This window comes from Giraffa tippelskirchi, chromosome 5, assembly GCF_054371585.1.
Source record: "Giraffa tippelskirchi isolate mGirTip1 chromosome 5, T2T-mGirTip1v1.2.pri, whole genome shotgun sequence".
NCBI lineage: Eukaryota > Metazoa > Chordata > Mammalia > Artiodactyla > Giraffidae > Giraffa > Giraffa tippelskirchi.
Window position 1 is genome coordinate 18,696,772 of NC_137279.1, and position 24,769 is coordinate 18,721,540.

A 24,769-nucleotide genomic window follows, 5' to 3' on the forward strand; every position below is an offset into this window, starting at 1 on the left:
AATGTAGAGAAGAGTTTACAAAATCAACAGTTTGGAAATGGAGTTTTTGTGGAAAGTCTCATAGTCACAAATTGGGATGGGTCATACGCAGCCCAAATATCTATTTTTGTTTGGCACCTACAGTGTTACAACAGTTTATAATTAACTGCCAATTAATTTCACATAAAAGTGTAGCTATTAAGATTCTCTTGAACAATCTGAAAATATGGTGCGTGCATGCTCAGTCATGTCTGACTTTTTGTGACCCTTTGGACTGTAGCCCTCCAGGCTTCTCTGTCCATGGAATTTTGGTAATGCTGGGCAAGTTCCCATAGGTCAGCAATCAGCTGGAGCTAAGTAGCTGCTGCCCTCTGTTGCCAGGCCTTGAGCTCTCTAACTCCCATCAGCCCACTATTGCTTGTATGAATGTGCTATGCTCAGTCGTGTCCGACACTTTGCAACTTCATGGACGATAGCCTGCCAATCTCCTCTGTCCATGAGATGTCCCAGGCAAAATTGCTGGAGTAGGTTGCCATTTCCTTCTCCAGGGGCTCTTCCTGACCCAGGGATCGAACCCATGTCTCCTGTGTCTCCTGCATTGGCAGGCAGTTATCACTTTGCCACCTGGGAAGCCCTCACTATTGCTTCCCTGACCCAATTAACCTCACTCTATTTGCTGCCTAAGGACATTTGAGGGGGTCTATAACCTTGTGTTTAGAAAAACTAGACTTGAGTCAAGTTACCTAGATTCCAGTTTCTATTCTGCCACTGATTTTGTTACCTTGAATAAACCATAATTGTAAAATCTTAAAGGTAGAAAGGAAATTTTAGGATCATCAGGTTCAACTTCCCACCTACTGCAGTAATTATCTCTGCTCAATTTCCAGAAAGTAGTTAAGCCAGCTAGCCTTGGTCTGAGCATTTCTATTCACTTCACAAAGTAGTCTGTTCCATTTTGGAAAGTTTTCATTATTAGAAATTTCTCCTACAGCTTGAGTCTGAGCCTGCCTACATGTAGTACTAAAACTGTACATTGTATAAGATACTTTTTCATTATACAGAACAGTAGAACTATAATAACAGATATGTGAAAGACAACGTAGTATCTACCTTCATATTTCATGTAAAAGTATAGTTTGTGTATAAAATTTACTAGGTCATCACATGGGTGAATGATTTTGTAGCAAAGCATGATACAGAGGTAAATATTACAATCGTAATGACTATAACCAGACCAGTTGTAGAATTTAATTGTAGACTTAGTAAGCTGTCTTTATGGTATCATTTTAAATATCTGCCATATCTTTAAGAAAAAAAGGAAAGCAGACTTAAAGATATCTTATTGATATAATGGCATTTGTCAGTGTGTTCATACCTTTTAATTTTCCAGGACTTGCAGACTTAATCCCATGAGCTCACTTCTAATATTAGTAAAGGGTATGAGCTCTCTCTGTGGTTCAAGCTGCCACTTGAGGGTTTCTCCTTCCTGTGGAGCTTTCTAATGGAATTCAAGGTTCTCTCTAAGGGTGAGCATTACGAAGTCTTCCCAGGCTGCTTGAGAGGAGGCAGTGCACCATAGGTTCAAGGACACAGGCTAAGTTTAATGTGCACAAACATGTTTCAACTCCTGCTTCCTCTGATTGGCAAGGTTAACTCTGAGAGGCTGCAGCTTTTCAAAGTGATTCGATTAAGCCCACCACTTTATTCCTTTCAGTTTCCCCCCTCCCCTGCAAGCACCAAACCACCACCTCCTTTGTCTTTGCTTTACCAGTTACCCTTTCTGTCTCATTTGTTGTGATTTTGTGTCAAATTTTGACATTTTGTGAAACAGAATAATGATTTCAAAAGTAAAGTAACTTGCATCATTGAAAGTTTTCCCATAAAAGATTTTCACACTTACGTTTTATAAAACTCCAAATCCTTTACCTTCATTTGACTTACTTTATGATGTAATGAAAGTGAAAGTCCCTCAATCTTGTCCGACTGTTTGCAACCGCATGGACTATACAGACCATGGAATTCTCCAGGCCAGAATACTGGAGTGGGTAGCCTTTCCCTTCTCCAGGGGATCTTCTCAACCCAGGGATCGAACCCAGGTGTAAGGAAAGATAGAATTATCACTTATCTTAGCGATTTGCTTAGATTTACCACAGCCCTTTATCAAGAACTGATTTGTATGCACAGTGAGTTTCTTTCACAGTTTTTTTTTTTTAAACTAATCACAAAAATTTAAAACGATGTGCAAAATTAAGGAGAATAGTATAACAAACTTCTGTATACTCATCCAGTTTCAGCAATTGCCAATTCATGGCCAGTCTTTTAATGTATACTGCTACCCTACAATAGTGGTCTTTAATCTTTATAGGAAGAATATGAGGAAAGCTATAAACACCAGAGAGAAAGGGTATGGACATAGAATTTTCGCTAACAAGATTAGCAAGTGAAGCCCTTCCTTAGATGTTCTGGAAATCTAAGAATCCAGAATTAAGAGTTCCTATATTCTAGCAAAGAAAACAAAACTAAATTTTCTCAACTTTGCTAATCCCAAACCCTGACATTCATGTGAATAGCAAAGGTCTTCCTATGAAAGCAACAGTAAAGTTAAGCCAATGACAGGATCTTTCAATTATTTAATATTCATTATAGAATCTCTTAATACATTCCCTTACTGCCATTTCTAGTTTCTTTTCCCTTCAGTTGCTTGTTTAGTTTGTCTTTTGATAATTGATGGTTCTTTTATGAATGTTGACAGACTTGGGAGATTTTCAGTGACTCAGCTTTCAAGGCCTAACAACACAGAATTTTATCTAAAGCTTCTGAGTTATTGCTAACACCTAAAAAAAGAAAAGCTGTATATATAAAGGATAGAATAATAATGAAATATATTAAGTTGTTAGGAACTTCAGTAATAAAGCTGGCGTTTCCATTAAAGAGGATACTAGCTTTTAAGTACAAATTTTAATGAATAATTAAAGCATATTTATCAAAAGTATAGAAATAGCTGATTAGACATGACAAAAGGGTAATTTTTCTTTTTCCCAGTCGACTTCACATTCTTCGTTTGTCAGCTGGTACTTCACTAAGCCTCCCTCTGAAGTAGCTGTAGTCATAGGGTATAGCTGGTCACAGGGTAGATTTGAAACACGAACAGTTAGTAAAGCCTGCAGGATTCCCCTACAGAACTACTTTGTTGTTGGACCCCAGGCCATCTGACCCTGATGTGAGCTAAAATTATTGTTTAAAAGCAGATAATAAAAGAGGAATACTTGACATAATTTAATTATTAATTGCTCTATTAGATATATTTTCTCTTTAGCATGATTTCTCTTTTTCTTCTTCATCTGGGGAACTAGGGAACAGAGTAAGCTGTATGATTCTCATTTGAGTATGGTTAACAATATTTATAATAAAGTGAGATTCAGAAAGGAACCCCTCTTATAGATTAAGCGATACCTCCTCCTCCCCCACTTAAAGTCCTCCTTTCTGGCATTCCTTCTATATGATGATTGGAAGTACTTGTAATAGTTTGTTGAAGACGGAAAACAAATCAACCAAAAAAATCTCAATGTTTAATGGTGATATCCAATCAGCAAATACACCAAAAAAGTCATAGAAGGTATATTTTATATATCATAAATTTCTATAAATGTATAATCCATGTTACATAAATCAACTTGTCTTTATTATTTGATGTTCCTGTAGTATTTTGAAGTTGTATACTAGGGGGTTTTTACCCTGTTACAGGTTGGGAATACAGTCTTTGCTCTGCAATACCTCTTTCTGTTGAGAAAAAGTTACATACCTAATCTCTGTGTTCTCCTTGGGCTTTGTTCAAAGCCAGATTCTTCAAGAAATTTTTCAAGAAACTCAATACAAAAATGTCACATATAGAAAGATTAACCATCACTTTAAATACATTTAAAAATATTGTCATTTTATAAGTGTTCTAAAAATTTGTCTCAGATTATACAGATTCCATCATGGTTCTTTTTTGTTGCTGTTATTTGGACTGAAGTTGAGTTCTCTGCTGTTTGAGGTAGTGCCCTAACCTCTCTCAACAGAGAGAAGCCTAAGGCATGTCTAAGCACCTGTTTAAAAAGAATAAAGTTGCCTGTTGCCTGTAACAAAAACTATCCCACCTACAATTTATTAAACCTTGAGATACTGCATTACTTAAGAGTTCTCAGAGAAAATTAAAACCCTTTTGACTGGGTTTTGCCATGCAGGGAAATTTTTAGTGACATTTAAAAGGTTTCTCTTGTGTTCCTCTAATGGGATAAATAAAAAAGGCTTGTTTTAGCCCAGCAAATGGGGGGACAATCCAATTTCCTTGATTCCATCAAGACACTTTTAAAGCATTAGCCTGTGCAGTAAAAAAAAATTCAACTGACCCCCTTTGCCTGATGGCTTTGAAAAGTATCCTGATGTGTAGGTAGTTGCCCAACACAGCACACTTGGTTATTGCTCTTCCAACACATCCGTTGATGGAAAAATCTTATGTGAAGCTCCAATAAATGTCAGTTTATGTTACAGAACTATAAAAACAGTGCACCAGATTATAATGGTCTCTCTGATGGGCAGCTTTTCCCTAGAAGATGAAAAGAAATCCTACCACGTATGTTTAAATTTAAAAATTAAGGAAAAGATAAATTGTTTAATAATTTAGTAAACTCTGTAACATGTAATTTGTTCACTGCTGTCCAAAAGATGGTGCTCATTTACAGAGAATAAAGGTGGCCCTAGTGGTAAAGAATCCGCCTGCCAATGCAGGAGCTATAAGAGACGCGGGTTTGTTCCCTGGGTTGGGAAGATCCCCTGGAGAAGCAAATGGCAATCCACTCCAGTATTCTTGCCTGGAGAACTCCATGGATGCTGGAGCCTTGCAGACCACAGTCCATAGGATTGCAGAGTCGGACAAGACTGAAGTGACTGAGCACAGCACAGGATACTAGCATAGGGGAGTGGTCCTCAATGTTAGCTAGCATTTGAATCACCTGCACTTGTTAATGGAGAAGGCAATGGCACCCTACTCCAGTACTCTTGCCTGGGAAACCCCGTGGACGGAGGAGCCTGGTAGGCTGCAGCCCATGGGGTCGCGAAGAGTCGGACACAACTGAGCGACTTCATTTTCACTTTTCACTTTCATTCACTGGAGGAGGAAATGGCAACCCACTCCAGTGTTCTTGCCTGGAGAATCCCAGGGACGGAGGAGCCTGGTGGGCTGCCGTCTATGGGGTTGCACAGAGTCGGACACGGCTGACGCAACTTAGCAGCAGCACTTGTTAAAAGAAATTTCTGGGCCCAACTACCAGAGGTTCTGGTTCAATAGGTCTAGGGTGGAGCCTAATTTGCATTTTTAACAAGTTCCTAGGTCGAACTGATACCACTGTCCCAGGGCCCACACTGGGAGGACCACTGACCTAGGGCATCTGTGAAAAGATGATACCTCTGGATCAGTGGTTCAAAACTTGAATCTAATCATTTAGTCTGAAAGTCATTAACATCTGAGAGCACTCTGATGTGTGAAAAATGTATTGATGGACATCAATAGTCTTGAGTGGACAGGCACGTATTTGACATTTGGCCTTCACTTTGGCAGTCTTTAAAACCCATTCCGAAGAGAGGGAAAACATAAAATGAAGCTTTCATTATAAGACAGTGCAGGACATTAAAGAAATGTGGGAGTTCTGTGTTGTTGAATAAAACTAGAAACTGAACATAAGTTTTCTATGTTCCATTGCATAGTAGTAGAATGAAGCTTTGTTGATAGTATCCTGATATTTAACTTTCTTTTTAACAAGAATTTCTGCCCGTTTTATGTAAAAAGTCAAAGCACCTTCTATTTTTTTAAGTAAATTACATTTGATATTCTGATTCCTTGAAACTTGATCATTTTTGTGTAAGAAATATGGTAATTGTGTTATCCAGAATATTCCATCCTAGCTGTGTCAGCAGTATTTCCTTTGAAATACTTGGAATTGATCTAATAGCCTGCTTTTACTTGAGTGTCTGAAGAGTTAGATACTATTTATTTGTCCTTAAAGTGTACCTGTGAAGTAAATAGGAGACAAAAAAAAGATCACCTTTTTGACAAGAAGAATTATAGCAGAGAGATTTGCTGATGTCCAAAAATCATAGACACAAAACTGGAAAGACAGATTTAAGAACCTCAAATAGACACTTTCAAAGGAGACAGTCCAGCACTCAGCCTCATTTTCTCCTGGTGGAGGAATATGTATGAAAATACGTACATGTATATCTGTTCTTACAGTGGTATATAACATTGATTTCATGTCATTCAAGAAGCTGTTGTTTGGATTTTTTAATGGTTTCCTTTTAAAGTTATGGAAATACCATGTAACAGAAGTAGAGGAGCCCCCCCCCCCGCCCCGGATATATCTGACTTGTTTAATTCATTGCACTATCACCTTAAGATATTTGTTCAATTTGTGGCTAACTTTGAAGCGAAACAAATGCTACTGTTTTTAAAGAGTTATCAGCTGCTTTGTGCTTCCTTTGGGAGTAAGGGTACTATCTACATTACTTAAAACGCAGTTTGAAAACAATTAAAGGTGACTTTGAAATTTCCCTGGGTTAAATGAATGGAATCAGGTAATCAGCACTTTTCCGGAGCCCTCCTGCATTTCCCTAGAGGCCTCTGAGCCTCTATCTCATGACTTCTTTCCAGCACCAACTGTCTTTTTGTGTTTTGGTTTTTCTCCTGAGTCAAGTCAAAGGAGAATGCTCCACATGGCCACAGGTGTTACTCTGCTGGCCTGTCCCTGTGGTGCAGGGAGCAATGAAGAAGGGGTCCAGAGAAGATCGCACAGAGGGGGCAGTGCAGAAGTGGGAGCAGTTCGTCTCTGCCACTCTGATATTCGACAGCTGGTCTCACATGGGCCTGGTGCCAGCAGTGTCTTTACAGGCTTTGTGGCAGAGATTATTTAAAGGAGATTAATCCCGCTAAACCCCTTATATTTTAATTATTTCTGTATGTATTTATAAAACCTGCAGTCTGCTTGTTTCAGGGCACAACTGTCCAAGCCCTTGTCTTTAACCTGGTTTCCACAATCAGACAAGTCTCTGTTACCACAAAGGATACACCATTGATTTGATTTTCTTTGTTATTAAAACTGTTGGGGTTTTTTTTTGTTGTTATTCATTTGTTTTTTGGTTGATTTTGGTTTCTGTTTGATATTATTAACATTACTGTTTGAGAGGAAAGTTAATATGACTTATTTTAAAATATCTGCTAAAATGCTGTTTTTATATTACAGGATAGGACTTTAAAGCTGTAGACTTGTAGAATGTGAAAACCTCTGGGTATTACTCACAGTAGACCTTTCAGAGTATTATACTTTAAAGATGGGTTAGTGGACGTGCCTACCAGGACATCTAGAACAAAGGTTTCTGCCACAAATTTATGTTCTTGAGGACTATCAAAATTTCCTTTGAATTTAAGCGAGTGAGTGGAGTGAAAGTCTCAGTCATGTCTGACTTTTTGCAACCCCGTGGACTATACAGTCCATCAAATTCTCCAGGCCAGAATACTGGAGTGGGTGGCCTTTCCCATCTCCAGGGGATCCTCCTGACCCAGGAATCAAACCGGGGTCTCCTGCATTGCAAGCAGATTCTTTTAAGAGTTCACACCATATGAAAGAAAAATATTCGCCATTAAAAAAAAAAGAGCTTATGAACTATCCTTTGTGGCACGGGAGCATCACGTCTCTAGGCACCATTGAAATGTTTCTGTCTCTAATATGCAAGGAAGCATTTCTGCTTCTTCATGCTCTCTATTGCCCCTTCTTTCCCATACTGAAGAAAGGGATTACTTGGGAATCATCCTCCTGAAGATCTTTCACCTTCTAGAGAATTTCTAAAAGGGCCTGTCTTGATTTAGAATGTGTTCATGATATTTGTATTAATATCTTCTAGCTACTTGTTTCAGATTGTTTTATTTTAGTGTAAAGATACAATTTTTAGTTAGGCTGTCCTTTTTTCCCAATTGAATTTTTGGATGCCTAAATGAATGAACATGCAACATGTTCATGGATGGAGGCAGGATCTTTATACAGATTATTTAGTAGCTAATGTTTTATCCAAATTCAGTGATAACTGTTGCTTTTGCTCTAGAAGTGGAAATTCGACATTAAAATTACAAAACTTATTTCTATATAAATGGAATACATAAAGTCCTAATTCTATTGTTTGGCTTAATAGATCACTTTAGCTAAGTCATTTTAACGCTACTGAGCTTGAATTTCCTTGCTTGAATTTCCTTGTTTATAAAATGGAGCTGTGAATACCTCCTAATACCTTACTTCAGACTGTTGGTTTCAAATATTAATAAAGTTGGTATATATGAAAGTGTTCTGTAAAATTAAGTGTAAATTTATTTAAAATAAGTGTTAATTTTCTATTCTTTACCATCTGAGCCACCAGGGATGCCCAAAAAGAAAAGCATGTCTGAAATGCATATAGAAAAATAAATTAAGATCTGTGGGAGTAGCATAAAGATCTTTTACATTGTACATATTTTATGAATGAGTCTTAATTGGTGTTAGTTGAGCTTTTTCCTTGTCTCTCTTCAAAACATGTATTCTCTTTCCTTTAATTGTTGTTTTTCAATAATAGGTATTATGGAAACATATTACCATACAGAATCAGATTATAATGTAATAGTATAATACTTAGTAATAGAAACAATTCTATATAATATGTTCTCATATTTGAACTGATCTAAACTTCCTGTATGTAGTGTTAACATTTAAAACCATAAAAATATTAAAAGTTACAGAAATCCTTAGTTAGGAATTCTTATCTGACTTGAAGACAATTAGAAAAAATATGCTTCAAAGTTTCAAGTAGAATGGCATGCTAAGGACAATGCTTACAAAAGAGATGGGAGACCAGATAAATTATTAGGGAGGCTATTGTAGGGATTAGTGGATTAGAAGGTTAGGACCTGGATAAGGTCCATTACTGTAGAGAAAGAAAGAATCAGATACGGTACAGAAAAATTCAATCAACTTCACTTGATGAAAGACAGTATAAGAGGTAAAGAAAAGGGATAGAAGTTGACTAAGACTCCAAAGCCACAGACAAAAAAAAGAGTTTCCTGGTTTTTGACATGGCTGATTTTAGGGGGCTATCATGAAATTCATTTTAAAATGTCCTAAAGAAAAAGAGCCAAAAGAGAACATTTGTAAATGCAGAGGTGTTTTTACAAGAGTAATAACAGATTTTAAGAGAAGGCTGAATCTTAATTTTAATACCTTGATACTGAAAAATATAAATATTAGCTATGTAGAGAAACCCATAAAATCCCAGTAATGTTTAAGAGCATAAGCTTTGGAGCCAGAAACCTCAATTCTGGCTCCACATCTTATAAATCCTGTGACCTCAAAGTTCCTTAACATAACTAAGCTTCAGTTTCTTCATTTGTGAAATGAGATAACTTAATACCTACTTCATAAGGTTGTTGGGCAGATTACATAAGAGGACCTATGTAAATTGCCTAGCGTAGTAGACAAGCTTCGCCACTACCATCATTTTTACTCACAACTAAAATCATCTTTCTTACTATATTGGCAGGCTATAGGCAGAAAGATACACACAAAATGAACTGTCATTAAATTGGCCCAGAATATTGTTTTGCTACTCATACAAGACGTGTATATATTTATTATAGAATTCTAATTCATAGATGACTTGAATTAAGTCTCTTGGTCTTATTTTTAAACCTATACCACTGAGACCTTTTAATTTGACTCTTAGTTGTACAACCATACATAAAAGTTATTAAATTATAGATGGAAGGTAGAGGTGTAGTAGGTGAATAAAATAAAGCTAACATTTATTGAGACTCTATTCCCCTTAATACAATCATTCATTCCCTTCAATAAAATCAGTTGCTTATGCCAGAAAAACAGCTCAAAATGTTTTATATTTGAATGTATGGATTTTGCTACCTTTTTTCCCCAGAGGCTGTGTCCTTTTTTATTGGGTTCCCCTGAGGAAACAGCTTATATAATATTTCTTTAGGAAACTGGAAAAGAATTTAGGCTGCAGGACTAATGTGGATAGTAAAAACTGAAATAAAAAATCTTTCCATGTTTTTAAAGATTTAAAAAATTACTCTAAAAGGGGATGAAAACACGTGGATGGTGATAAAAAACCACCACTTCATTATATTTATCGGCAAATAGTTCTGAAGAAATTACAGTATGAAAAACTGAAATTCTAGCCTCAGGGTAAATAGAGGGTTAAATCTCTGAGCTGTAGAAGCAGATTGTGTTTTCCTTTTGTGATCTGGGCTGACAAGACATCAGTATTCTATTCATCTGTTGGGAATTAGGCTGTTAATCCAATCAATGACTCTTGAGTGAGCTGTGGCCTACGTCCCCCACTGGGGAACAATCGGATCAAACTGCAGATTGTTTAAGAGCACAGTGCTGTCCTCATGTCAGGTGGAATTCTCAAACGCTCCCTGGTGAATTGGGATAGGGAACGCTGTCTTGACCCATTTATCCTACTCCTTAAATAACCAGGTATCTGCTTCATCCATAGGAAAGCATTAGCAATAGTGACAACAGGAGTGCAATAGAAATCCATTAACTTAAACTCACAAAAGTGTGGCTGAAAGAAGGAATGCTTCCAAACACCCCACAAAATAGCTTGTATAAAAGTCTTTTCACTTTATTTGTATTTGTCCCTACTCCTCAAACCCTAAATCTTTTTTCTATTGGGTTTTTTTTTTGGTTGTTGTTAACTATACTATTAAAGATATCATTGAATTTTGTTAACCACCATGAGCTCTTTCTGTGTATTTATACTGCCCTGCCTATATTTTTATAAGTCATCTGGGTACAAATAAATTTTAATATAGATTATGGGAACACTAATTAAATAAAATTTTAATTTTAAAATATCTTTCTCTGAGGAATGCTAATTAAATAAAATTTTAATTTTAAAATATCTTGGTCTGAGTATATATAATTTTGACATCTTTTGCAGCATAGCAAGATTTGATTTCTAATTACTGATTTAATAGTCCATTAAGTACATTTGGAAATTATTATTGAACTGATGAGATAGATGTTCAGGGTTGCAGTTTTCATCTATGAAATGCTATCTCAAATTTTTCCTTTTAAACAGTAAGGTGAAATGAGATATCATAAAGCAAAATATCCAAAATGCAAAGAGAAGTTCTCAAAGAAGGTATTTACTACCTCAATCTTAATGAAGACAGTCTTAAAGGATGATTTTATTCCTTCCTAGCTACAGTACATGGGCTTCCCAGGTGTCTCAGTGGTAAAGAATCTGACTGCCAATACAGGAGACTCGGGTTCAGTCCGTGAGTCAGGAAGATCCCCTGCAGAAGGAGATGGCAACCCACTCCAGTATTCTTGCCTGGGAAATCCCGCAGAGGAATCTGGCAGGATACAGTCCATAGGGTCACAGAGTTGGGCACAACTTAGTAACTAAACAACAACAACAATCTATGTTACATAAGAGTGTTCTAAAAAGAATTTCCTAAATATGTCAAATTTATCCATTCATCCTAAGTATTTAGCACGCACCTTTCATATACCCAGGATTCTTCCTGAGCATTGGAATTCCCACCATGAACAAGACAGACAAGGTCCACACTCTTTGAGAGCATACATTCTAGTGAGGAAAACATACCAAAAACAAATAAATAAGACTACCAGATAAGCACTAAGAAATAAGGTGAAGGATGATTGGTTACTTTGAACAGAGTGATCAAGTAAGACTTTACTGAGGGGAAGTAATAGTTAAACAGAGACTTCAGTAGAGAGAAGGTGCTAGAAGTCATGCCCTAAATCCCTGAAACAGGAATGAGCTTGACATACCAAGAGCTGCTGCTGCTGCTAAGTCGCTTCAGTCGTGTCCAACTCTGTGCGACCACATAGACGGCAGCCCACCAGGCTCCCCCGTCCCTGGGATTCTCCAGGCAAGAACACTGGAGTGGGTTGCCATTTCCATCTCCAATACCAAGAGCAGACTACTTATATGTACACTATTCCCCAGACCAGAGGGTTTCAGGAGCAGCAAAGCATGTGAATCTCCTTAGGAACTCTGTAAAGATAAAGATATCTAGGACTTCTCTGGTGGCTCAGTGGTAAAGAATCCTCCTGCCAATGGATTTGGGACATGAGTTTGATTCCTGCTCCAGGAAGACTCCACATGCCTCGCAGCTTCTAAGCCTGTGCACAACTACTGAGCCCACGCTCCCTAAAGCCTGTGCTCCGCAACAAGAGAAGCTACCCAAATGAGAAGCCCATGCACTGCAACTAGAGAGTAGCCCCTACTCGCCACAACCAGAAAAAGCCCTTGTGTAGCAACAAAGTAGGGCTAGCCGAAAGAAAGAATAAAATTATTTTTAAAATATATATATATGAGCCTCTAGCCCTAGACATGCTGGTTTGGCAGGACTGGATGGGATGAAACCTGTGCATCCAGTGCTGTGAATGGAATGGAAGACCTACTCTAGCCAGTATCAGTGGAGTCCTACCTTGAACACTTCACACACACTCTTACCTACGTCCATCTGTGTGTGCATGCTTTTCCTTTGCCTGTAATGTTCACCCTTATCCTCTCACACAGAAGTCCACCTCACCCTTTCAAATATTAATACCATGTGCTTTTCAAGACCCTGTCTCAGTAGGAAACACAGCACTATTTTTTAAGTATTCTTAGCAAAAAAAAAAAAAAAAGTTGAACCCAAATTTAATAAAACCTGTTAAAAAAAATACATGTGATAATGATGTAAATGACATCAGAAGATAGTAAGCTGGCAAATCTGGACTATGGGACATTCTGCTGAAAAACTGACTCAATGATAAGTTGGTGGCATTTTTTAAAAAGTGAGACAATATGAAACTCATTCTCTAAAAAGAACAATGAGGAGCCAGAATATAATCAGGTGCCATAGTGAGACTCTGAAAATGTTTTGGGAAAGGTCATGGGGGAGAAAATGGAGAGACTGGTATGAGCCATGTAGTCAGAGACATCATCAAGAGGGAACTGTGGCCAGCCCTGAACAGTAAAAGCTCAGGTGCTATTTGATGGCCACCGAGGGAGAACAGGGACAAGTAGCAGAAACAGCTCAATCTAGATATGTGGTGGTCATGAAAAATAATTGGATAAAGTGGATCCAGACCATGGACGCTTTGATGCTTAGATTAAGGACTATTGTGTGTATGCACTCATGTGTACATGTGTCTGTATGTGTGTGTATGTGTGTTTTTAAAAGGAGTCACATAATGGATTATTTTAGAGTAATTAATCTAGTGATGGTGTACTACTACTAAGGAGAAGGGCAATAGGGAAGAATAGCAGTGAAGACACCATCCTATTCATTCAGATAAGAATTGATAAAGGATTTGTGTCTGAGGAACAACAGCAGAAGATATTAACTAATTTCCCAGATACCAAAAGGAAAGTGCCTATTTCACAGCATCCTCTATGGGTGGGGAACTATTTTGTGAACCTACCAGACTATGAAAATTTTCATTGTGAAAACCAGTTTGAATGGCCATCATTAAAAAGTCTACAAATAACAAATGCTGGAGAGGGTGTGGAGAAAAGGGAACCCTCTTACACTATTGGTGCAATTGTAAGTTGGTGCGTCCACTATGGAAAACAGTATGGAGAGTCCTCAGAAAGCTGAAAATAGAATTACCATATGACCCAGCAGTTCCACTCTTGAGCATATATCTGGACAAAACTGTAATTCAAAAAGATAGATGCACCCATATGTTCACAGAAATACTGTTCACAATAGCCAAGACAAGGAAACAACCTAAATGTCTGTTAACCCATGAGCTGATAAAAATAAAATACATATATACAATGGGATACCATTCAGCCATAAAAAGGAATGAAATCATGCCATTTGCAGCAACATGGATGCAACTAGAGATTATCATACTAAATGAAGTAAATCAGAAAGAGAAAGACAAATACTATTATCACTTACATGTGGAATCTGAAATATAACAGAAATGAACCTATCTATGAAGCAGGTTTGTTCCTTTTTGTTCCTTTTTCTTTCCTTATTTTAATGTCCTGAACAATGTAGCACACTTCACAAAGTTAAACCTTCTAGATTAGTGTTGGTTTCAAAATGCTGCTTTTTAAACTGTTTTTCTATGATCTTTTTTCTTAAATAGTTTCTATACATCATTGCCTCCTTCTTAAATCACTGTGCTATATATACCACAGGTATTTATAGATGGTGAAGCATAGGGCCAAATCTTCTCTTTCCCTCTTGAGATTGCTAAAATCTATTGGTTGGCATGCAGCCAGCCAGCCCTCTTTACGGCCGGCTGTTCCCTGTGGTCTTTTGTCTGCAACTTGCCACCTCTGTCAAAGCTTCTAATTTCTGCTGGCTGCTACTGTTGCTGCCCTCATTCTTTCTTCTAATTACCATTAGGCTCTGCTGGCCCTCTTACCATCTCTGCTCCCTAATCCTTGTTTCCATCACTTTCTGTGTCTCTTCTGCCTCCTGTTGCATCTCATATTTCATAGGTAAAAGCTGGCCTTTCATTGCTTTCTCAAGCAAGCTAGGAGAATCCCTCTATACAGGAGTCAGCTGGTCACAACATGTTTAGTATGGTTCTTATCAGCATCTTCCCCTGGGCTGTGGGCCCTATTCCAAGTACTTGAGAATACCAAAAACCAAACCGCTGGATTAGTGAGGTATGACTATATTTGATTTCTCTGCAAGTAGTTTATGTTTGTCTCATTTAACTTTTATTTGATGCCAAGTTTTGTGCTAGGTTGAAGGGATAAAGGAAATAGGGGTCTATAAAGTTCAACTATGCCAGAGGTCCTTACTTTCAAAAAAGCAGGAAGACTCAGACATATTCATAGATAATAGAAGGTAAAAGATGAGGGAGCTGTGAGGGAAAGAAAGTTTTAAGCAAGGATTGTGAAGGTTCACGGTCCTACTTCAAGTTATAAAGAAGAGTGGCTGCTTATGAATGGAATCTGAGTAATGGGTGATAGCTTAGAGTCCTACACAAGTCAGACACAGGAACCTGTCAGAGCAAGGGGAAGCTTTCGTGATTCCCTGCCATTTAAAGATAATGGCAGGGCTTCTGTGGTGGTTCAGTGGTTAGGAATTCACTTGCCGATGCAAGAGACAGGTTCAATCCCTGATCTGGAAGATCCCACGTCCGTGGAGCAACTAAGCCTGTGCTCTAGAGCCCAGAGGCTACAACTACACGTGCACCGCAACTAGAGAGTAGCCCTCGTTCATCGCAACCAGAGAAAGCCGGCACACGGCAATGAAGACCCAGGGCAGCCAATAAATAAATAAGAAATAAAATATAATTATTTTAAAAATAGCATCCTTATTAAATAAAGATAATGGTCAAGAATCACTAAGTAATGGTACATTTTTTCTTTTCATATTTAGGAGTCTGGGTCTTTAAGTTCCCTATAATACTTTGTCATTATTTTGTGTTTCTTATGAATTTTTATTTATTTAGAAACAGTATATGAGAGTATAGTGAAGGGGTTATACATTTCTAGGGGTTTCCCCGGTGGCTCAGTGGTAAGGGATCCACCTGCCAATGCAGGAGATGCAAGTTCGATCCCTGGGTCGGGAAGATCTCCTAGGAGGAGGAAATGGCAACCCACTCCAGTATTCTTGCCTGGGAAATCCATGGACAGAGGCACCTGGTGGGCTACAGTCCATGGGGATTCAAAGAGTCAGACACGACTGAGCATGCACTGAGCTGTACATTTCTATGCTTTTATAGTTTGAATTTTTCTACATTTTAAGTTTATTATGTGAATTTTTTAATTCACCTGAGCATTTTTATTTTTCCTAATATATAATCCCTTACAGAGATTTAAAATGTATGACCAATGTTAATTTATTAGAATTGTTTTTGCTCCTGTTTATAACAACTACATATTTATTAAATTTGAACATTTCTCTTAAGCTAAAACAGAAAGGAAAAGCATAAATAACTATGACAAACAACCCTCTTCTGGTGTGGTCATTTGAAATGAAACAACCAAAAAATTTAATCAACTTAAATTTAGAAAAATTAGCTGATATAAGTTGTAAACCAGATGAGTAAAAGCTTTCACTTACTCATTCTTGACATTCAATTCCATTTATTCTTTGTAATATATTTTAAAACAGAAATGTTTATAAAGACTAAGGTTTGGGTTCCTATATCCTATTTTGAGGTTACAAAGAAAAAACTGGAGTCATATCATGCTTTAATATAAACTACACTTTAACACACAGGAATAACAGAGATAAAGATTTTGCAGATACAAGATGATGTGTTTTATTAAAACATCATAATCATAGTATTTTAAAATATAGTAGATTTAAAATAATTATTAATAATGATTAAAACCTGAACAGGTGGTATTTAAGTGAGTCATAATCATCAAGTTTGATCAAATATTTCTTGAGTGCTTATTATGTGCAAGGCATACAAAAGATGAATAAAAGAAGAATTTACATTTGGCCCCTTAAAAAGACTACAATTTGGCTAGAGAGTAATTATAAATAATTATCTTTTGTTTCACCCAAATACCTCTTCTTTAGACATGTCACGGTACTTAGACATATAAACAATTCAGAGTTGAGGAAAATTTATGTCTTTTAAAGCCTGCTCCTTTTCTCTAGTACTCTTGGAAGACAGAAAAGTTAATAGAAGACAGCCTGGTTGTCCTCTGTCTTTCTATTCCCCAGTTGCCAATCAATTCTGTGATTGCAGTCATGGTTCTCATATTTATGCCCCTGCTCTAATTGATTTCTAGGTGAACATGCTCTAAGTTGAAAGATCAAAAATCCCAATATTTCACAGTAAACACAGGAACACTTCAGCCCACAGCATCTGAACTCAAAAGCCTCAAATTAGTCATGGTGATCTGAGGAGCACAGCAAACAACAAATGGATTGGGGTAGGGGGGCAGCAGGCAAGTAACCCTATCATGCCTGTACCTGTAAATAGACATTTATACCTAACCATAATTTTAATTAGTTTGATCAGTTTTTATTGGTATAGCCAAGTAATAATCACTGAAAAATGTTTGTAAATATATAGATGGTATTCAAATTCAAAGAATATAAATCAACAGTAACTTTTCTTATTGTAAAAGTGATAACAATGTATTATTGAAATTTTTACAAATAATAAGTGTAAAGAAAAAAAATTCAGTCATCTGCAATCTTAGCCCTGAGATAACCCCTTTTATCACTTTGGATGCTTTCCTTCTGTTTGTTCTATAGGTAGATAATACATTTTAAAAACAAAAATGAGATCATACTGTATATAGTTTTATAACCTACTTTATTTACTTGTCATAAATATCTTCTCATATGCATATCAGATATTCTTCAGCACACTTTCTATAATGTTTGCCTAATAGTCTGTCCTACAAGTATATTATGCTGCAGCCATTTCTCTGTTTAGGTTGCTGTCTTTTACAGTACATAAACTAAATTGTAAACTCCACTAAGGCATAGACTATAACTGGTTTATTTATCATTGTGTCCCTGATAGGCTTTCAGAAATAGATGTTTAAATTAATTCTTCTACTCTTCCATGTCTGTACCTATGCAGCTACACATGACAGGAGAAACGTCCGTATCTATGTCCACTTCAGGTTTATAACTACTGATCTCAAGTGGGCCCTCACTGCTGCCCAGAAGCAACTCTACGTTTCCCTACTCCCGTTATCTCTTCCCTCTCTTAGATAACTCTTTCATATGTTCTCTTCTCTGCTCAAAATTCAAACACCTCCTTCCTCATCCTCATTCTCTCCTAATGACTTTCATTCCCATTAAACTGAGGTAAAATAAGAGTCAGTGAAAAGAGAACTTCCACAAGTTCTACCATCACATCTGTCTACCTGCCTGCATCTGTACCTACATAGCCCACTTTCCCCGCATTAGTGTGTATGAACCACCTGTGTGCCCAAGGCCAGCCCCTCTGTTAACACACTAGGTACCATCCCACTCAAGCTCTTACTGCATATATCCTTTTTTGCATTATCAGTTTTCCCTCTCTTCTGTATAGGTTCCAGCAGATATAAATATACTGCTATCTATTTACTCCACTTAACTGCCCAACTCCTGCCCCATTTCATTCTTCCTCAGAATTCCGTGAAAGAGTTGTTTATACTCTAATTTCTCCTCTCTTGTTATTTCTTGAAGCCACTTGAATTAGGTATTTACTTCTATCTTTCTGTTTTTCATTGCACTTCTGCTACATCCAGTGACCACTCTTTGGTCCCTACCGTTCTTGACCTATCAGCAGAATTTGAATGACTTTTTCTTTAAATGCTTTATTCTCTTGTGTTCCAGGGCAGTGATTTTGGTTACTCCCTTTCTGACCTTAGAAAGGTCCCTTTTGCTCAATCTTCCTCAGTAGCTCTTTCTCTGTCCCTTTTGCTTGCTCCTTTTCCTGTTCTCAGGCTTCCCTAGTGGCTCAGTGGTAAAGAACCCATCTGCCAATGCAGGAGACACAGGTTTGATCCCTGGGTTGGGAAGATCCCCTGGAGAAGGAAATGGCAACACACTCCAGTATTCTTGCCAGGAAAAATCCCATGGACAGAGGAGCTTGGTGGGCTACAGTCCATGAAGTTGCAAGAGTCAGACAGTAGTTAGTGATGAAATGATTTCCTACCTGCTTTGTCTTGAAATGCCCCAGAGCTCAATTGTCTGATCTCTTTTCTCTATACCCATTCCTTTGGTGATCTCATCCAGTCTCTGGGCTTTATATATCTGCTCTTCAGATCTCAAGTTTATATCTCCAGTGACAAATAGTTTCAAGGGATTGGATCTGATAGACCGAGTGCCTGAAGAACTAGGGACGGAAGTTCGTAACGTTGTATAAGAGGCGATGACCAAAACGATCCCCAAGAAAAAGAAATGCAACAAGGCAAAATGGTTGTCTGAGGAGGCCTTACAAATAGCTGAGAAAAGAAGAGAAGCAAAAGGCAAAGGAGAAAAAGAAAGATATACTCATCTAAATGCAGAGTTCCTAAGAATAGTAAGGAGAGATAAGAAAGCCTTCTCAAGTGAACAATGCAAAGAAATAGAGGAAAACAATATAAAGGGAAGGACTAGAAATCTCTTCAAGAAAATTAGATACAAAGGGAACATTTCACACAAAGATGGGCACAATAGAGGACAGAAATGGTATGGACCTAACAGAAGCAGACGATATTAAGACGAGTTAGCAAGAATATACAGAAGAACTGTATAAAAAAGATCTTAATGACCTGGATAACCATGATGGTGTGTTCACTCACCTAGAGCCAGACATCCTGGAATGTGAAGTCAAGTGGGCCTTAGGAAGCATCACTACAAACAAAGCTAGTGGAGGTGATGGAAATCCAGTTGAGCTATTTCAAATCCTAAAAGATGATGCTGTTAAAGTAATGCACTCAGTTTGCCAGCAAATTTGGAAAACTCAGCAGTGGCCACAGGACTGGAAAAGGTCCGTTTTCATTCCAATCCCAAAGAAAGGCAATGCCAAACTACTGTACAATTGTGCACATTTTACATGCTTGCAAAGCAATGCTCAAAATCCTTCAAGCTAGGCTTCAACAGTGGAAACAGTGGCTGACTTTATTTTTTGGGGCTCCCAAATCACTGCAGATAGTGATGGTGACTGCAGCCATGAAATTAAAAGACACTTACTCCTTGGAAGGAAAGTTATGACCAACGTAGACAGCACATTAAAAAGTAGAGACATTACTTTGTCAACAAAGGTCCGTCTAGTCAAGGCTATAGTTTTTCCAGTAGTCATGTATGCATGTGAGAGTTGGACTATAAGGAAAGCTGAGCACCAAAAAATTGATGCTTTTGAACTGTGGTGTTGGATAAGACTCTTGAGAGTCCCTTGGACTGCAAGAAGATCCAACCAGTCCATCCTAAAGGAGATCAGTCCTGGGTGTTCATTGGAAGGACTGATGTTGAAGCTGAAACTCCAATATTTTGGCCACCTGATGCAAAGAGCTGACTCATTTGAAAAGACCCTGATGTTGGGAAAGATTGAAGGCAGGAAAAGAAGGGGACGGCAGAGGATGAGATGGTTGGATGGCACCACCTACTCAATGGACATGAGTTTGGGTAAACTCCGGGAGTTGGTGATGGACAAGGAGGCCTGGCGTGCTGCAGTCCATGGGGTCGCAAAGTGTCGGACATGACTGAGTGACTGAACTGAACTGAACTGAACTGAGGCTTCAACAGTATGTGAACTGAGATCTTCCAGATGTACAAGCTGGATTTAGAAAAGGCAGAGGAACCAGATATCAAATTGCCAACATCCCCTTGATCATAAAAAAAACAAGGGAATTCCAAAAAAAAAAAAAAAATCTACTTCTGCTTCATTGACTATGCTAAAGCCTTTGCCTGTGCGGATCACAACAAACTGTAGAAAATTCTTCAAGAGATGGGAATCCTGGGCCACCTGACCTGCCTCCTGAGAAATCAGTATGCAGGTCAAGAAACAACAGAACCAGACATGGAACAACAGACTGGTTCAAAATTGTGAAAGGAGTACATCAAGGCTGTATATTGTCACCTTGATTATTTAACTTATATGCAGAGTACATCATGCAAAATGCCAGGCTGAATAAATCACAAGCTGGAATCAAGACTGCCAGGAGAAATATCAATAACCTCAGATATGCAGATAACACCACCCTAATGGCAGAAAGCAAAGAGGAACTAAAGAACCTCTTGATGAGGGTGAAAGAAGAGAGTGAAAAAGCTGGCTTAAAACAACGTTCAAAAAACTAACATGGCATCTGGTCCCATCGCTTCATAGCAAATAGATGGGGACAAAATGGAAACAGTGACAGACTATTTTCTTGGGTTCCAAAATCACCAAGGATGGTGACTGCAGCCATGAGATTAAAAGGCGCTTACTCCTTGGAAGAAAAGCTATGACAAATCTAAACAGCTTTGGGTAGAATACTCATTTTCACTATATTAATTCTTCCAATCCATGAACACGGTATATTTCTCCATCTGTTTGTGTCCTCTTTGATTTCTTTCATCAGTGTTTTATAGTTTTCTATATATAAGTCTTTTGTTTCTTTAGGTAGATATATTCCTAAGTATTTTATTCTTTTTGATGCAATGGTGAATGGTATTGTTTCCTTAATTTCTCTTTCTGTTTTCTCATTATTGGAGTATAGGAATGCAAGGGATTTCTGTGTGTTAATTTTATATCCTGCAACTTTACTATATTCATTGATCAACTCTAGTAATTTTCTAGTAGAGTCTTTAGGGTTTTCTATGTAGAGGATCATGTCATCTGCAAACAGTGAGAGTTTTACTTCTTCTTTTCCTATCTGTATTCCTTTTATTTCTTTTTCAGCTCTGATTGCTGTGGCCAAAACTTCCAAAACTATGTTGAATAGTAGTGGTGAAAGTGGGCATCCTTGCCTTGTTCCTGACTTTAGGGGAAATGCTTTCAATTTTTCACCATTGAGGATAATGTTTGCTGTGGGTTTGTCATATATAGCTTTTATTATGTTGAGATATGTTCCTTCTATTCCTGCTTTCTGGAGGGTTTTAATCATAAATGGATGCTGAATTTTGTCAAAGGCTTTTTCTGCATCTATTGAGATAACCATATGGTTTTTTTCTTTCAATTTGTTAATGTGGTGTATTACATTGATTGATTTGCGGATGTTAAAAAAACCTTGCATTCCTGGGTGAGGGAGAAGGTGAGGGTGGGACGTTCTGGGAGAATAGCATTGAAACATGTATATTATCATATGTGAAACAGAACACCATTCCATGTTCGATGCATGTGACAAGGGCTCAGGGCCGGGGCAATGGGATGATCCAGAAGGATGGGATGGGGAGGGAGATGGATGGGGGGTCCAGGAAGGGGAACACATGTAAACCCATGGCTGATTCATGTCAATGTATGGCAAAAACTATTACAATATTGTAAAGTAATTAGCCCCCAACTAAAATAAATAAATTTATTAAAAAAAAATAAAAAAAAATAAAAAAAATAAAAAAAGGAAAAAAAAAAGTTTCTATTTACAAAAAGGAAAAAAAAAAAAAAAATCTAAACAGCATATTGAAAAGCAGAACTATCACTTTGCCAACAAAGGTCCGTCTAGTCAAAGCTTTGGTTTTTCCAGTGGTCACAGACGGATGTGAAAGGTGGACCATAAAGAAGGCTGAGTGCTGAAGAACTGATACTTTCAAACTGAGGTGCTGGAAAAGTCTTGAGAGTCCCTTGGACATCAAGGAGATCAAACCAGTCAATCCTAAAGGAAATCAGTCCTGAATACTCATTGGAAGGACTGAAGCTGAAGCTCCAATACTTTGGCCACCTGATGCTAAGAGTCGATTTATTGGAAAAGACCCTGATACTGAGAAAGACTGATGGCAGGCAGAGGAGAAAGGCAACAGAAGATGAGATGGTTGGATGGCACTCTGCGAGACAGTGAAAGACAAAGAAACCTGGGATGCTGCAGTCCATGGGGTCACAAAGAGTCGGACACGACTTAGCAACTGATCAACAAAAGTAATCCTTGACCTCTCTGTTATCTGATAGATATCCCAAACTACTATATCCAAAACCTTTCTAGTAAGGCCTACACTAACCCCTTAAAGTTGAAACTCATTCTACCCTCTTCCAGCATTCCTCATTCTTTCCTGTTTTATTTAACATATATTTGACTTACTTGGTTTATTTTCTATACACCCTTCCTCCAAAACTAGGGTAAAGATTTTGTCTATTTTTATTTATTGCACTTTAACAGTGCCTGGCACATAGTATATACTCAGTAAATATCTGTTAATGAGTGGATGTAAGCAGTGAACATCCTTGGCAGATAATATTTGCACAAATCCATGATTCTTTTTTCCATTCGGTAAAATGTTTGAGTGCTTACTATGTACCAGACTCTATGCTAGCTGCTAGGATTATAACAGTCAAAAGTCATACATGGTTCCTAACTTTACAGAGCTCACACTCAAATGAAAATAACAGATAAATACATCCTTTGAATATAAATTGTAATAAATGCTATTGAAGAAACAATAAGGAGATTGAACTAAAAAATAACAACAGGAGGTGACCTCTTTGAAGCAAATATCAGAGAGAACTTTGTCTAAATAGGTGACAGACTGGAACTTGAAGGATGAAGAAGGAGACAGCCATCTAAAGAGTAGACATTTTATGAGCTCATATTAGAAAGTTAGGCGGGGCTAAGTGATACAGGATTTCCTAGCCTAGTGGTTCTCAAAGTATGGACTGGGAGCCCCTGGGGGTCTCTGTGATCTTTTCGGGTCCATAAAGTCAGAACTATTTTCATAATAGTTTTAAGACATTATTTGCCCTTTTTCACATTTTACTGTCTCGTGAGCCTTCAATGGCATTTTCCAGAGGCTACATGACATGGTGTCACAATAGATTGAATGCAGAACTAGAAATGGATATCTAGTTATTTCCTGTTCAGATTTTAAAGAGATTTCCAAAAAAGCAAAGCAATGCCACTCTGTTTTATCTTTTAGAAAATACATTTATTTTTGAAATTGAGTTACTTACAGTAACGTAATGGTTTTTAAATGTCTGAACTTTAATTTCTAATACAGTAAGTATTGATAGATTTAAACTACATAAACCAAAACTCTTTAGGGTCCTCAGTAATTTTGAAGACTTAACTATAAAAGGGTGCCGAGACCAAAAAGGTAAAGAACTGTTGCCCTAGGCCATGATGGTAAGAGTTTTGAACTTTATTCCAAGAGCAACAGGACGTCACTAAAAGGCATTAAACCAAAGTAATGAATGATCTAGTTTAACTTTTGAGAAGGCTGCTGTCACCGCTGTCTGAAGAATAGACTGGAGTAGGCTGACAGTGGGAGAAGGGAGGGGAATGAGTATGAAGTTACTGCTTCTGTCCAGGTAAGAAATGATGGAGGTTTGTACTGAGGTGGGGTATGTTTCCTAAAACTGGCATAACAAAGTGCCACAAGCTGAGTGACCTAGAACCGTAGAAAGTATTGTCAGTAGGGTCACTCTCCCTCTGAAACCCATAGGGGAGAATCCTTCCTTGCCTCTTGGGGCTTCTAGTGTTTGCCAGCGATTCTTGGCATTCCTTGACCTGTGGATGTGTCATTCCATTGTGTTTCTACATAAGGCCATATTCTGAGGTGCCAGGAATTAGGATTTCAACATGTCTTTTTTTTTGGGGGGGACACTGTTTGTAACATGTGGTAACAATGAGGGTAAAGAGAAATGACATATATATATTTTAGAAGTAGAACCAGTAGGATTGCTTATGGATTAGATATAAAGGATGAAACAAGTCAAGGATGGGAACTCACATTTCTGACTTTAGAAGCTAGGTAAATTGTAGAGCCAACTAAACAGACATTTCTCCAAAGAAGACAAATGGATGGCTAATAAACACATGAAGAGATTCTCAACATCACTCATCGTTAGAGAAATGCAAGTCAAAACTACAATGAGATATTACCTCATACTGGTCAGAAATGCCATCATCAAAAAATCCGCAAACAACAAGTGCTGGAGAGGGTGTGGAGAAAAGGGAACCCTCTTACACTGCTGGTAGGAATATAAGTTGATACAGCCACTATTGAAAACAGTATGGAGATTTCCTTTAAAACCTAGGGATAAAACCACCATACGACCCAGCAATGCCACTTCTAGGCATATATCCTGAGGAAACCAAAACTAAAAAAGACACATGTACCCCAGTGTTCATTGTAGCACTGTTTACAATA

General features: G+C 37.8%; 1 protein-coding gene across 7 annotated transcripts in view; it reads left to right on the forward strand.

Moving 5' to 3' along the window:
• The window catches only part of ACBD6 (acyl-CoA binding domain containing 6), a 194,383-nt gene that overhangs the window by 126,741 nt on the left and 42,873 nt on the right, over positions 1–24,769 (forward strand). Inside the window, exon 7 of one of the 7 annotated variants that reach the window (XM_081485839.1) lies at positions 6,706–8,359. The exons of the other annotated variants lie outside the window; for them this stretch is intronic. Coding sequence (XP_081341965.1) covers positions 6,706–6,927 — 222 coding nt within the window. The 3' untranslated portion in view covers positions 6,928–8,359. Of the gene's footprint in view, positions 1–6,705; positions 8,360–24,769 lie in introns of those variants that run through there. 7 annotated transcript variants of the gene reach the window in all.